At 35.8% G+C, this 14,259-nt stretch overlaps 2 protein-coding genes across 4 annotated transcripts; both read right to left on the reverse strand.

The window, feature by feature from the left end:
• Positions 1-5,789: 5,789 nt before the first annotated feature.
• LOC105165189 (uncharacterized) lies at positions 5,790-8,075 on the reverse strand. 3 transcript variants are annotated; one of them, XM_088881180.1, is made up of 3 exons: positions 6,993-8,075; positions 6,445-6,752; positions 5,790-6,121 (listed from the first exon to the last, which is right to left on the reverse strand). In XM_088881180.1, exon 1 carries the CDS (start codon positions 7,937-7,939, stop codon positions 7,049-7,051), a length of 891 nt encoding a protein of 296 aa, XP_088737306.1. In that variant the 5' UTR covers positions 7,940-8,075; the 3' UTR covers positions 5,790-6,121; positions 6,445-6,752; positions 6,993-7,048. The 3 variants fall into 3 exon arrangements, with proteins under 3 accessions (XP_088737306.1, XP_088737305.1, XP_011082415.1); XM_088881179.1 differs by having other exon boundaries at positions 6,309-6,752; XM_011084113.3 differs by having other exon boundaries at positions 5,790-6,752.
• Positions 8,076-9,584: 1,509 nt separating this feature from the next.
• LOC105165188 (ATP-dependent Clp protease proteolytic subunit 5, chloroplastic) lies at positions 9,585-13,423 on the reverse strand. Its single transcript, XM_011084112.3, has 9 exons — positions 13,112-13,423; positions 12,955-13,044; positions 12,475-12,592; positions 12,300-12,392; positions 11,728-11,773; positions 11,576-11,648; positions 11,032-11,066; positions 10,844-10,932; positions 9,585-10,021 (listed from the first exon to the last, which is right to left on the reverse strand). Exons 1-9 carry the CDS (start codon positions 13,246-13,248, stop codon positions 9,815-9,817), a joined length of 888 nt encoding a protein of 295 aa, XP_011082414.1. The 5' UTR covers positions 13,249-13,423; the 3' UTR covers positions 9,585-9,814.
• Between the last annotated feature and the right edge of the window lie 836 nt (positions 13,424-14,259).

Genomic DNA, 14,259 nt, shown 5'->3' on the forward strand with positions numbered 1-14,259 from the left:
AAAGATTAGCCCTATTAAAGGCTTGGTAAATATATCTGCCAACTGTTCTTTGGAGGAGACATAAGAAGGGGCTAAGAATCCTAATTTATAGTGATCACGAACCAGGTGGCAATCAATTTCCAAGTGCTTAGTACATTCATGAAAGACTGGGTTGCTGACAATGTGAAGGGCAGCTCTATTGTCATAGAGGAAAGGAATTTTGCTATGGAATTGAGACTTGCAAATCCTAAAGCAAAGCATAAACCCATACACACTCACAAACTGCAGACCTCATGGCCCTGTATTTTGCTTCAGTTGTGGATCGAGAGACAGTGTTTTGCTTCTTGGTTTTCCAGGAAATTGGTGAATGTCCTAGAAATACACAGTAGTCAGTTAGTTATCTTCTTGTATCTAGATAGGCAGCCCAATTTGAATCACAGTATGCTCGAAGTGTGAATTCTGCTCCTGAAGGAAAAAATAAGCCATTCTTGGATGTGCCTTTAAGATACTTTGCCAAATGTATGGGTGCTTTCCAATGTTGTTTGCAAAGGCAACTGAAGAAACTGACTTAGTTGTTGTGCTGCATGGGAAATGTCAGGTCTAGTATAATTTATATAAAGAAGTCTTCCAATCAGCCTTCTATAGATTGTTGGATGGGGCAATGCATTCTCTGCATCAGCTATAAACTTGATACCTGCTGGAAGAGGTGTGTTTGTTGTCTTGGCATCAACCAGCCCAAGGTCTGTCACATGTCTTCGATAAACTTTTTGTGTGAGAGCCAATCCTTCTACACACTTTGCTATCTCCAAGCCTAGAAAATATTTTGTCGGTCCCAGGTTCTTTACAGTAAACAATGTTAGAAATGGTGACTAGAAAGCCAATTGGATCGGCGATTTTGGGAACCATTTAGCAATCTTTATGAATGTGATATTATCTGATGAATGTAGTAAGCATTCATCTCTAGCACCATGTGTTTGTTGTGCTTACTATTTATATTGAACGGTATTTTAATGTCACAACAAATATCCACAAACCAATTGAATAACCCATATAGTTGGGTTGCGTATTGGATGGCAGCTACGAAACCAACTTCTGAGGGCTAGTCTGAAACGTTCCAAGTCGAGGACCTCGAGACTGGGCATCGAGAGTCCTATAGAGACTTCCACAAAGTATTGCATTCATTGGATGAGTGTCGTGTTTCATCGGCGACAAACATGGGATGTGTATGCAATTTTAATGGATTAATTGACAAGGATGTTAACTGATTGAACTCACTCGTAGAAATCGTCATATGGAAGCCTTGAAGGCTTGATCGGTATGACTTGAATTTTCGACTCCGATAGTACAGGATTAGTCTTTGGGCTTAAGGAATCATGGCAGTCGCATGCATATAATGGCTATATCTTGGATCTGGCAAGAGATGACTGTGTCTTCAATGTGGTCATTCTAAGCTTTTTCCATTGTAGTTGGATTATGTATTGAGGACGATGGATTTCAAGATAGAATCTATCCCCTATCAGTATATGATGCATATATCTCCTATGCGCTCTAAAATGATTTAGACTCTCTAAGTTTATGGCCATAGCGATTGGACGAATAGGAAATAGTTTCCTTTATCGATCACTAGAGTAAACACATCTCTAGTACTCAGCATAGTTGCCTGGTCCAAGATAGGAACCGACGCTCAATTCCATGCCCTAGACTAAGGCCGGGAAATGATCGCGAAAGGACCATAACTATATGAAATTCGGGAGCCTAAATGTTCACGCTAACATTCACCTAGTCTCTAGTGCCATGGACTGTTGCTAGACGACCACCCATGGTGACGGGAATTTCTGATTAATGGTTAATTGAAAATAATTAGTTAAATTAGATTTAGTTAATTACTTGTATTGGACACAATGCCCAGGTCTAGCTAATGATGAACCCAAAGAGTTACACACAAATCAGTATGGAATTGGTGGAATTAATTTGAGAAGAAACAAATTAATTTAATTGGATTAAATTAATGGAAGGAGAATATATAAATGATTGGATCATTTATTTAATGATCCATTTGATGGATGGCTCAAAAATTAATTAAGTGAATTAATTAATTTTGAGCTTAACACCTTTAAATTAATTAGATTAATTTATTTAATTTGGCTTAATTAATTGATTGGATCAATTAATTAGAGTTTGGACTTAGATTTCTTTAATTGGATTAAATAAATCTTTAAACTTAGTTGTGCTAAAATTAATTTAATTAATTATTATGCAATGAACTTTGGTTGGGCTTAATTTAATTTTATTAAATCAAGCCCAGTCCATACTTGAAGTCCAAGCCCATTTGAGAGAGGTTGGATCAAGTTAAGAAGTTGTTGAAACTTCTCACCATGATGAAGATAATGGAGTGGTTATTTCATCATGTTTCAAAGTTATATGCATGTGTGTGTATAGGTTGCCTTGGAGGCAAACTTGGTAGTTATTGAATTTTGAATTCAATTGTATGTAATATACAAAACTACACAATATCATGCATAACCAACATATGAGCCACGAAATTTGCTCTCTTTTCTCTCAAAAAATGTTATCATTTTTGTTCTACATTGAATTAGATTCAAGTTAGAACATAAAACATTCCAAAAGCACTAAACAATAGTATTAGTTTGAAGTTATTTTTCTTCTTGTTCTTTGTTCTATCTAGAAATAGAAAGAGAACTATATTTATTCCTTAGTGTGGTGTGGACAAATTAGGAGTGTTCTAATTTGGATCCTACAATGAACCAGAGAACATAAACGGAACAACGCATTTGCTACTCAACTATAGAAACAAAAGGTAAAGTTTCATATTTTGTTTCAATGCATTTTGTTTCATCGTTAGTTTGAAGTTGTTTTTCTTCTTATTCTTTGTTCTATCTACAAATAGAAAGAGAACTATATTTATTCCTTAGTGTGGTGTGGACAAATTAGAGGGGTTCTAATTTGGATCCTACAGTGAACGGGAGAACATAAACAGAACAACGCATTTGCTACTCAACTACAGAAACAAAAGGTAAAGTTTCATATTTTGTTTCAATGCATTTTGTTTCATCGTCTACCCACTTGTCTAGCATGTTTATATGTTGATTATTATGCTTTTGACAAACATCAAACGCTCGAGAATTTCAAAGGGAACATCCCTTTGATTCGTTTTAAAAAATTGAGGCTAGCGTTAAGTATTTAACGGAATCCCCTCTTTGGTCCTGAAATTGAAAAAAAAAATCCACATATGGGACTAAATGTGTTAATTGACCTGAGTGTGGGACTAAAATTAAAAACAGATCCACTTATGAGACCAAAAATGTAATTCACCCAAAGTATTAATTGCTAATTTTTTCGAAATATATACACATATATCAATTGAGGGACCACCTCACTGTAACCATGTGAAAGCAACAATAAAGCCTCAATTTTTTAACCAAACAACAACATAAGAAGCCAAAATCCAACACATGGTCAAAGATTTTTTTTAGCAAAATAGAGAGAAAGGTACATCTCGGACCACCAATCAGAATAAATAACAAGAGACATGACATTCGCACTATCTACTATTTAAGGCGGAAAAACAACAACTTCAATTCAAATATGCTATAATCAGGAAGGGGGTTTCTATTTTTTTTGGGGGGGTCCAGTAGAGCCATTTCAGTTACCCATGCTCACCAAAATCTTGCCTTCAACAATGGCCGACACTTCGCACTTCACAGTTCCAAAGCCTCGGGAAACAGGCGTATTTCAAAAGAAAAAAAATCAAGGGCATTATTTAGGGTATTCTCCTCTTAGATAGTAAAAAATATTGAGGGATTTTCTTAGTTTCTAAGAAATTATGGTCGAACGAAGACAAGCACAGCAACGCAGGTCGAACGAAGGGGAAGAAATTAGGGTTTTTCACTAATTGTAATTTTTTGGTTTTTACTTCTATTTTGCTGCCAAAATTCAACGTGGAAGTTAACGTTTCTCACTTGCAGATCACGTGAGTAACAACCTGACAGATTAAGCAGTTGTCGTTATGTATTGGATGGAATCCCCTCAATGGTCCTCAAATTGAAAAAAATAATCCATATATGGGACTCAGTGTGCGAATTGGCCTAAGTGTGGGACCAAAATTGAAAACAGGCCCACTTATTGGACCAAAAATATAGCTTACCCATGTATGGACGTGAGAGGTATGATTATGATCGTATAATTGATTGTTGCATGAAATTGAATTGAGAAGTTATTACTGAGTAAGTAATTATTATAAATTATAGAATGATGAAGTTAGTGATATTACCGCTGTAAATTGAAATAAAAGATGATTCTTACCTAGTTGGGAATATAGTCAATGGTTCTGTGATATGAAAAATAAATGAAATAAGCTAGGTACCATGGCCCGTAGGGCACCAGGATATTCCGGTTAACGGAAAATATCTTGTGTTGTTAGCTACACATTAGGGTGGTGTGGGGATGCCATGATTGTTGTGATGTCCTGTGCTGATATTGCTACACACAGAGAGAAAAAGTATGGGGATATCACATACACGAGTATCTGTGCTATATATGATACAACATTGACTAAGATGAAGATGGCCGGCAAAACTATTGACTGATGTACTCTAACTAGAGTAAGTAGGGCCCTTAGTTAATAAACGATAACGTCAAATATTATATCGTGGATTGATTTACAATCGTTGGCATGCATTAATCCTTACATCTGTTGTTGCTATATGACGAATATTTGTTAGTTGATTTGATTGCATTGTATGTGACTTGCTGCTGCATATGTGTATATATATAGACTGGTTAGCTATACTTACTGAGTAGGCAGCTCATTCCTTACCATGTGCTTTTCAGCAGATAGGTCACACTGACTAGCCACATTAGATTTTGAGATGTGCCATTGTTCTTATTCGATGGGTCAGCCGTGACATCTGAAACCAGAGTTTTTGACTATTTGGTTGTTAAATATTATAGTCTTTTATCAGGTTTGTGTTTAAAATTTTAGTACTATTTTCCTTTGAGGTTGTGTACATGAGGACATCTGGTGAGGATAAATATAAACTTTTGGCGATATCTATTATCTTTTATGCTATATATATTATATTGATAAAATAGAATTTATTTTACGGGTTGAAAAGAAATTACTTATAGAACGAGATCTAATTAAGGAAATGATGAATTAGTGATAATTAAATGTAGTGAGTAGGGGGTGCTACAAATTTGTTTAGTTACTTTTTCTTATACCATGAGGGTATTGTTTTTTATCTAGATTTATTATATTATGAATATAATATAAAAAAATTAAGGTAACTTACACCCACCTATCCTGAGGTTTAGCATAATTACAAATAGCTCCTTATTATTTGAAAAATTACAAATACTTCATAATCTTTAACGTCCTTCTAACAACAAGCCTTATTATTATGTAGCCCCTAAATAGTGCAGTGGGCATTACTATTTTACTCTTGTTGATTTTTTTTAAAAAAAAAATTGAGGATGAGTAAAATAAATAATCTAAAGAGAATATTAGTTCATAAAAATTTTTAGAAAATTACAAAATATCTATAAAATTATAATTTATAATCCAAAAGGGGATTTTGATCAGTTCACCATAAAAATTGAATGGAAACCTAACAAAATGGGCTTATTGTTAGACGGACGTTAAGATTAGGGGAAATTTGTACTTTTTCAAACAATAAGGGAGTATTTATAATTATAACAAACATCAGGGTAAGCAATTGTAATTTACCCAAAAATTTTAATACGAGCAAATAAGTACAATGTGAAAAGTAAATAAAGCAAGTAAATATGAGTTATGTGAAAAGTAGTTAATATTAGTATAATGTTGATTTAGGTAAACCAAAAAATAAAAAATAAAAAACTATATTTATAGAGCCTACAATGACTGGATCATAAGAGAAAGCAACAGAGAATGTGAATGAGAATTCATAAAAGCATATGATGGGGGTAGGTATGGGTGAAGAATGGGAGGCATGGAGATGAGTTTGAGCATAGCATCAGGAACTCAGATGGTGGCCGGTGGTGGTAGGACAATGAGACTCAGATATGGACAGTGGCAGCTATCTCCCGACCAATAATGAGCAATCATTTTCAACACTTCCTTCATGCAATCTGTCTGTGTGCTCTGCATGTTTCGTGCCCAACCAAAAACTTTAAACAAAATATAAAGCCAAAATTATCTTGCTCAACTAAAGAACCATATTCAAATCAAGCCACTCAAGGCAAATCAACCTGTTTAAGATCAGTTCCAAGCTCAAACGTATAGCATATAGATAAGATAATAAACAGGGGCTACTTAAGGATACAGTTACCCGAATATCAATATCAGTCTGTCCACCTTGTGCTCCATCAATATCAATACCCTTGAGTTGGGAAGGCCATCAAGAGTGTAAAACCATTTGAGAGGGCAGGAAACTACAACTAACTGAAATCAACCAGACCATATACCTTTCACTGAGTGGAAAAGCTCCCATTAAGGATGTCCTGTCTTAAATCACGAAATGATACTGATAGATGACTGTCAGCCCGGCCACAAGTTCCATGAGCACTCATATAGAGTTGAAGGCTTCATACACACACATACCAAGCAACATTATCCAATATGTTTTGGATTTCAGAGCTAGAACCCTTATTGGAGCGAGTTAGTTCTATACATTTGTGGTGCAGGATGGAAACCGAAACCAGTGTCAATATGTCCTCACCTAGTTGCCGGGCCAACGCGTACAGTTGAAAGGTCGGGCCATATATGCCTCATACTGAAAATGGTAAAAGGAGACAAGATTCTTGTAACTCTGCTATCCGAAATCACAGATATATTGAACAAGATTTCGTGAAAACCCAATTAAGCTATTGAATTCCATATAATCTTTCTTTTGTGCGCTATTTTCGCTTGAAATTTCACACAAGAAAAAAAAATTGACAACATCATTTTTTGTACAACAAAACATTTCTGTTATGTATTGAAATAAAAATAAAAAATGAATTGCTCTTCGTACATCAACGCGTGAAATGATGGAGCCTCGTAAACAACCCCCAGAGAATTTAGGAAACATCAAACTGATATGAATGAACCGGTCCCATTTTTGTCATCATTTGGCCGGCTTTCCCCTCCCTCTCTCCTACGTGTAAAAATCACCACCGAACAAACTAAACCTTTGATTACCCTAACCATCCCAATTGTCACCGTCAGATAATACAGCCACCACCCCACAAAATCTGCCACCCCAATTCCCATCATCAGCTCTCTCTTCACCTCCGGCACCATAACCAGCGATTCCACCTCCTCCCTCAGCCGCCACCACCACAATCCGCCGTAGCTGAGCCCTAATGCCACCTTCTCCACCCACCCCTCCTTCCTCCAATAACCAAAGATCGTGTCATCGACCACCGGCTTCACCACCGTCCTCCCCCAGAACAGCATCGTTTCATGCAACCCGAAAAAGAAAATCACCCTGCACAAAAAGCTATTCTCTTGACCAAACCCCGACCCGTCGATTCCGGCGGCTATGCTCCCTTCAATTCCTAACCCGACGCAAACTTGTAAAACGCAAAGCAAAATCCAGGCGGTATACAAACGGGGACGCGTTAAGGGCTCCTGGGATTGGCTGGTATTGCCGGTTAAGGCATGAGTAAGAGATGATACGCTAATGAGAGAGACAAGCAAGTGGAGAATTGAGGGGTTTTTAGTGTATAAGAGAAGTGCGCATAAAGATGAAGATGCGGGCTGCGTTGGAATGGGGTAGTAATCGGATACGGAGAGAAGGTAATGAGCGGTGGCAATCCGGGCAAGGAGGAGGAATGAGAGAGGGAGGAGAAGACTCAGGAGGATGGTGGTGAGGATTCGGAATGCCTCCCTCAAGGCGAAGGCGGAGGCGGAGGCGGCGGTGAAGCCAACCCTGCCGGTGCCGGAATTCTGATAAGTTTCTGATGAATTCAACCCCATTGACTCCGTGGAATAGTTGAGACTAAAATGGTATTGGAACAAGATGACATGGGTGCTCAGACATAGACGTTGTGTATAAAAAGAGGGGAGAAAGGGAATAAAAGGTGGTCGCAACCACGACCTGGTTTGTTCGTTGACAAAGGACGCGGTCCATTACGTGCTGGTTTCTAAATTTATATATAATTAACAATGTGTGGCACACCTTATGGATAAATTTAAAATAAAATACTTATGACTTAATAAAATATATAAAAAATGATAAATTAACATTAAATTTATAAAAAACAATGACAAAATAAATGCTTAAATTAAAAATATAATTATTAAAAGATGGTGAATAGATGAAATTTTAAATGAATAAATAAAAAAATAGCTTAATGCAACTTACCCCCTATTGTTATATTACAAATAAGCAAATTACCCCTATAATAAAAAAAATAATAATTTATTAAATTATTTCATTTTAAAAAATATAGAAAAGTAATTGATGTATTTTAAAAAAATTATGGAGATAAATTGTTATTTTTTTTATAAGAGAGGAATTTGATCATCTCACATAGAGTTGCTTATATTTTTTTGTATAAAACAATTGAATTAAATTTTGAAAAGATAGAACAACAAGAAGGAGACATCAGATGGATAATGCATGTATTTATTAATTTTATACTGAAGTCAACAAATGTATGAGGAGTAGTGGTAGGGTCTTTGGGGTTATCCAGTGGGTTTGCATAAATAATGCGGTTTTAACAATCCGAATGTGGGCTGGTTGGGAGGCAATCTGAGCGGCGGGATGACAACTAATTTCAGTTTTTCTCTTTGCTCCGCAACTTGTATGTCAGTCTGTAACAATTTGGGTTTGATTATGATAACCAATGATTAACCAGTTCATCATTGTTTCTCATGCACCGAGTTGCATTAGTTTCCTATTTCCTTCGTTTTAATTTCTACTGGCTCATATCTACTTATCATAGAGACATGGGTATGAGAAAATTTAACACACCAAATTTGTGAAAAACTAAAAGCTAATAGCGAATAAAATTTTCAATTCAGTGTAAGCAAGCTTTATATGGTGGCTCTTTAGCTATGGTCCATAGTTGGTGACAGCATATCTTTCTTCATGAGCAGTGTAGTGACTAGGAGAAAGAAAACTTCTACGAATTATTTCACTCTTACAAGTTGTAGAGCCGCAATGACTCCATTATAAGTGAAGGCAATGGAGAATGTCAATGAGAATTCATAAACCCGGATAATGGGGGTATATATGGGTGAAGAATGCCAGCCGCTGAAATGAGTTTGGGCGTGGCATATCTTAGCATCAGGAAACTCAGATGGTGGCCAGTGGTGGTAGATCAGTGAGACTCAAAGATATAGACAGTGGCAGGCTGGCAGCTAGGTTTAAGCAGTACGTTTGAGAAGGTATAATATCCAAAATGTTTAAATCACACGAATAATGAGCAACAAATAGGAACTGCATTCATGTAATTAAAACATTCAACTAATCCATCGGAATCGAGATAAAATTTATCCTGTTACATAGTAAGCTCCTCAATCATCACCGAATGAGCAGACAGGTTCTTCAATCATCACCAGAAAGTAGGAATTATTATGCTTGTAAGAACATATAGGGAACAGGAACCAAAGCCAATGCGAACGAAAACACCCCTTAGAAACTTGTGTTCACGTCATAGTTACAACTAAATAATACTAACAGTAAATGCAGTACAGAGAGATCTTCCTGGTTTGGAACAGGTCACAATAATTTGGTATTGATTCTAAATTATCTAGCCTCAAATGAGATCAACATAGTCCATGTTATTGATTTTATGTAACCTGAGCCCAGTCAAGACAAAGAGGTAGCATTAAGACTAAGCTGCCTTACTGTTGTTCTGCTGCAGCTGCAAGTGGCTGCAGGGCTTTAAGAGGATTCAAGATAACACCATCTATAAGCCCATACTCTTTAGCTTCTTTGGCACTCATGAAAAAGTCACGATCAGTATCCTGGTTGATCTTCTCTAGGCTTTGACCAGTGTGGTAAGCCAAGTAACCATTTAAATTTGCTTTGTGATGCAACATTTCATTTGCCTGAACAAGATGAACAAGAAGACTGTGAGGAGTAGTTTTTTCCATAACAGATGAGATTAAGTTGCTGCCAACTGAATCCATCACTTCCAACAAAATTGTGACAACAGTTAATCCCATGATATTGCAGAGGAGAAAAATCATTTTCATCTGTCAAAAGATTAGGCGACCATCAACGCTTCCTTCATGCAACTAGCAATTCAGAGTAACTCAAGACCTTTCTTAATTGCACTATGAGGCTTTCGATTTTATTTTTTCTTTTTTCCCCAGGAGTCAAAACTCAAAAGGAATATTTAGAGGAACCAAAAGTCATATCCAACCATTGATTGTTGTATCCGTGGGGTGCTAGGAGAAAGGAGAGGAAGAGAGAGAGACAGAGAGAAATAAAAGGAAAAAGTAAATCCTCTTTGGGCATAGAAGCGTGCAACACAAAGTATCATTTCAATCACATTTACACCTCAGAAGTCAACAAAGAAATATTTTCACCAACTAATGAAAAAAAAAAATCATATAGTTTACTGCTTCTAACTATGCTTTACAATTGTCTGATAGCACATGCAATTTCCACCCATTTCTTTCCCTCTCTGTCTGTGTGCCGTGCATGTTTCGTACCCAATGAAAAACTTTAAACAAAATATAAAGCCAAAATTATCTTGCTCAATTACCATGTTCACAAGCCTAAACCATTCAAATAAGTAATCAAGCCACTCAAGGATTAGCTCGAGATAGGCTGGATAAAACCAACCTGTTTAAGATTAGTTCCAAGCTCAAACATATAGCATATAAATAAGATAATAAACACAGGCTACTTAACGAGACAGTTACCTGAATATCAATATCAGTCTGTCCACCTTGTGCTCCACCAAGAGGCTGATGGATCATTATCCTTGAGTTGGGAAGGCTATATCTTTTTCCTTCAGGGACCATCAACAAGAAAAGAGTGTAAAAACATTTGAAAGAGCAAGAAACTACAACTGGATCTTCAACTAACTGAAATCAACCAGACCATATACCTTTAGTACCAGCACTGAGTAGAAAAGATCCCATACTGCACACAAATAAGGATGTCCGGTAATTTAATTGACAGAATATCTTAAATCATGAAATGATACCAATAGATGACTGTGAGCCCAGTCACAAGTTCCATGAGCACTGATATAGAGTTGAAAGCTTCATACACACACATAGGAAGGAACATTTTTCAATATCTTTTGGATTACAGAAAAATACTAGCTAGAATCCTGATTGGAGCAATTTAATTCTATACATTTGTGGTGCAGGATGGAACGGCCCCACGCCCATCCCCCACCACGAAAGAATGAGGAAGAAAGAAAATACATGAAATCTAGGAAAGCTCAGTTTCTATTGCTCAAAATATCTAGTTATTCAATACTATAATAGGACTCACAACAGCAGCAGCTTGTTAAGGTTTGTTTATTCATTGATATATTCAAGAACAGATATTCCATTGAGAAGAAAAAAGCAACCATATTCTTTTTGGAAATACTAACATAATTTATAGCAACTTAACCAAAACCAGTGTCAATATGTCCTCACCTAGCTGCTAGCCCAACGCATACAGTTGAAACATCAGGCCTTATATGCCTCATAGTATCAAATATAGCCATACCTGAAAATGGTGAAAGTAGATAAGATACTTGTAAACTATGCTATCAGAAATAACAGATATATTGAACAAGATCTAGTACCAGCTGTAACTGATCCACCTGGAGAGTTCACATACATGACTATATCCTGTTCAAGAATAAACAGTGAATATTTTCAGAGAAGGCTATATTCCAAAAAGAAAAATACATATAGATCCACAACGACAGTATTCATTGTGTGAAATAGCAGTGCATGGGAAAAGAATCAAAATTTATTCAGCATAACTCAGAAGTATCAAACAAAGAGGCGACAAAACCCAAAGGCTTCCATGGACGCACTTGGTTATAAAGCTGACTGCATGTGATCAAGCTATCTGTATCACACACTGCAAAGTTCTTTTCCATTTTCCAAAATTAACAGTACTAGGGAAACCACTAATAGATCCAGCACCCAGTCATTTCAAGAATTTGTATGATGTTTAGGCAAGACATATTTCACAAGTAACTGGACTACAGATCACAGAAATGAGAACGACAATCTTACATTCTGTATATTGACGTGCATAAGTAAATGTGACGAAAAATATTTAACTTCAATGATGTTCATACAGATCAACTCAACTATGAAATGAAAAATTGCAAAAAGAGAGAAACAGGAGGAGGTAAAAGCATACTTTAGTAGGATCAACAGCATCCAGATAGAGCAACTGAGCAACAATGATATTCGCCATGTCATCATCAACTGCTCCACCACATCGTATTATCCTCTAAAAATAAAACTGAGTTACAACTAAGACAGATAGACTAGTAAACCGACACTCCAGTGCAATTCATGCAAACATGCCTTACATATTGAAAAAGTTGGCTGATAACACTCATAAAGCGCTCTTGGACCATCGGAGGCGGACCCTGTGCCCCTTGCGCATAAGCTGGAAAGTATGGTGATGACGGAACTTGCAAATCATCCCTAAAATACAAGCAAACACCAATATCAACAATGAAGTACTTATCTGTCACATATGTCTTTATTGCCCATTAATAGCATTCTCCCTTTGTTCGCACATGAATGTCTTTGTTGCTACAGTCGAAATTGAGACAATGTAAATCACTAATTATCTTGAGCTTTTTTAAAATTTGATAGTGATAACACTCAAATTCTGATATTTTCTATTGGGTTTGCATGATTATACACTCACAAAATTATCCATAGTTCCTTGCCGAAAAGATTAATCAAATTGATCAATGAACCTCGAGTTAGGACCAAGATAGTATCAAGTACTGCACTTAAAATTCGTCCTTAAGTACCAGACACCTAGATAAAAGCCATACCTAATCGACCAAATACCAAGGCGTGAGCTCTCATCCGGAGCGTATATCGCCTTCACCGAAGAACTCCGTAGGTTCAATTTCTTCAATTTCCTGCAAAAATCAAGATTAATTGATCTAGGCTAAGAGATTAGCAAGCTGTTCCATTAATGAATTGTACCTAGAACGGAGGGGTTGGAAGGCGAGAGAGAGGTTCTTCGATGAGGATGGAGCGGAATAAAGAGGATTGGAAGAAGAGAAAGAAAGTGAAGATGAGTTGAATCTGACAGAAGAAGAGGAGACGCACGAATGCGCCATTTCAAAAGAAAGAGGCGTAGGCGGTATAGCACTAAACTGGAGGCTTATCCAATTAACGGCGGCGACTGTGAGTGAGAGTGAAGTAGCGGGTTGGGAGATCTTTTCCTTCTCTTATCTGTTTTTCTTGCGCGAACGCATCTAAAACCAAATACCTCCCTAAAAATTTTCTTCCAGTTGTATGCTTCTGTTGCTTTTTCTCTTTGTTTTTCTTTTGGGCAAATTACAACTGTCCCCTACCCATAATTATAAATATTTTTTTATTTAAAAAATTATCAATATCCTCTAATTTTAAATAATATTTAATAATTAATTTGATTTATTAAGTTTTTATTTATTTTTTATCGTGTACTCACAAAAATACTATCATGCACTAAGAATTATAATCTAATTTATCTTTTAAAAAAAATTTATTGTTTCTATGGACTAAGTTTATATTTTTTTTTATTTTTTTTCAACCATACTATCCGAATTTTTTATAAAATTTTAATTTTTTTTAAAAATATAGTAAAAGCAAAGTTGACAATTCCATACATCTATTCAAGAATTACTTAATTTTATTATTTATAAGAAAGATATTTGTAATTTTTTTAAATAACAAGGGATATTTGTAATTATATCAAATCTTAAAAAAATCGTTGTGGTTTACCCTTTTCTTTTTTGTTCAATAATAATTAGGTTACAATTATTAGCATGAAGGAAATATTGGCTCAATTCGATCAAAATTCAACAATTTTGACTCAATTGTTGATTTTAAAAAAGGCACATAACACCTTTTTGTTAAAAAAAAAACACACCCAAACTCAACATTTATCGTTAATTAAATTGAAAAACAACCACCTAGCCCTTTATACTTGTTTGGTGTGGAACAAGTAAAAAGTAGCAATTCTTTTTTTTAATTAAATTAACATACACAGAATATATATTTACTGATAACATCTACATTACCACAAAAAGAATAAAACAAGACAAATTTTGTTTAGTTATAGGTTCCAATTCCTTATATTTATAATA

This window comes from Sesamum indicum, linkage group LG6, assembly GCF_026168435.1.
Source record: "Sesamum indicum cultivar Baizhima isolate 11 linkage group LG6, ASM2616843v1, whole genome shotgun sequence".
Lineage (NCBI taxonomy): Eukaryota > Viridiplantae > Streptophyta > Magnoliopsida > Lamiales > Pedaliaceae > Sesamum > Sesamum indicum.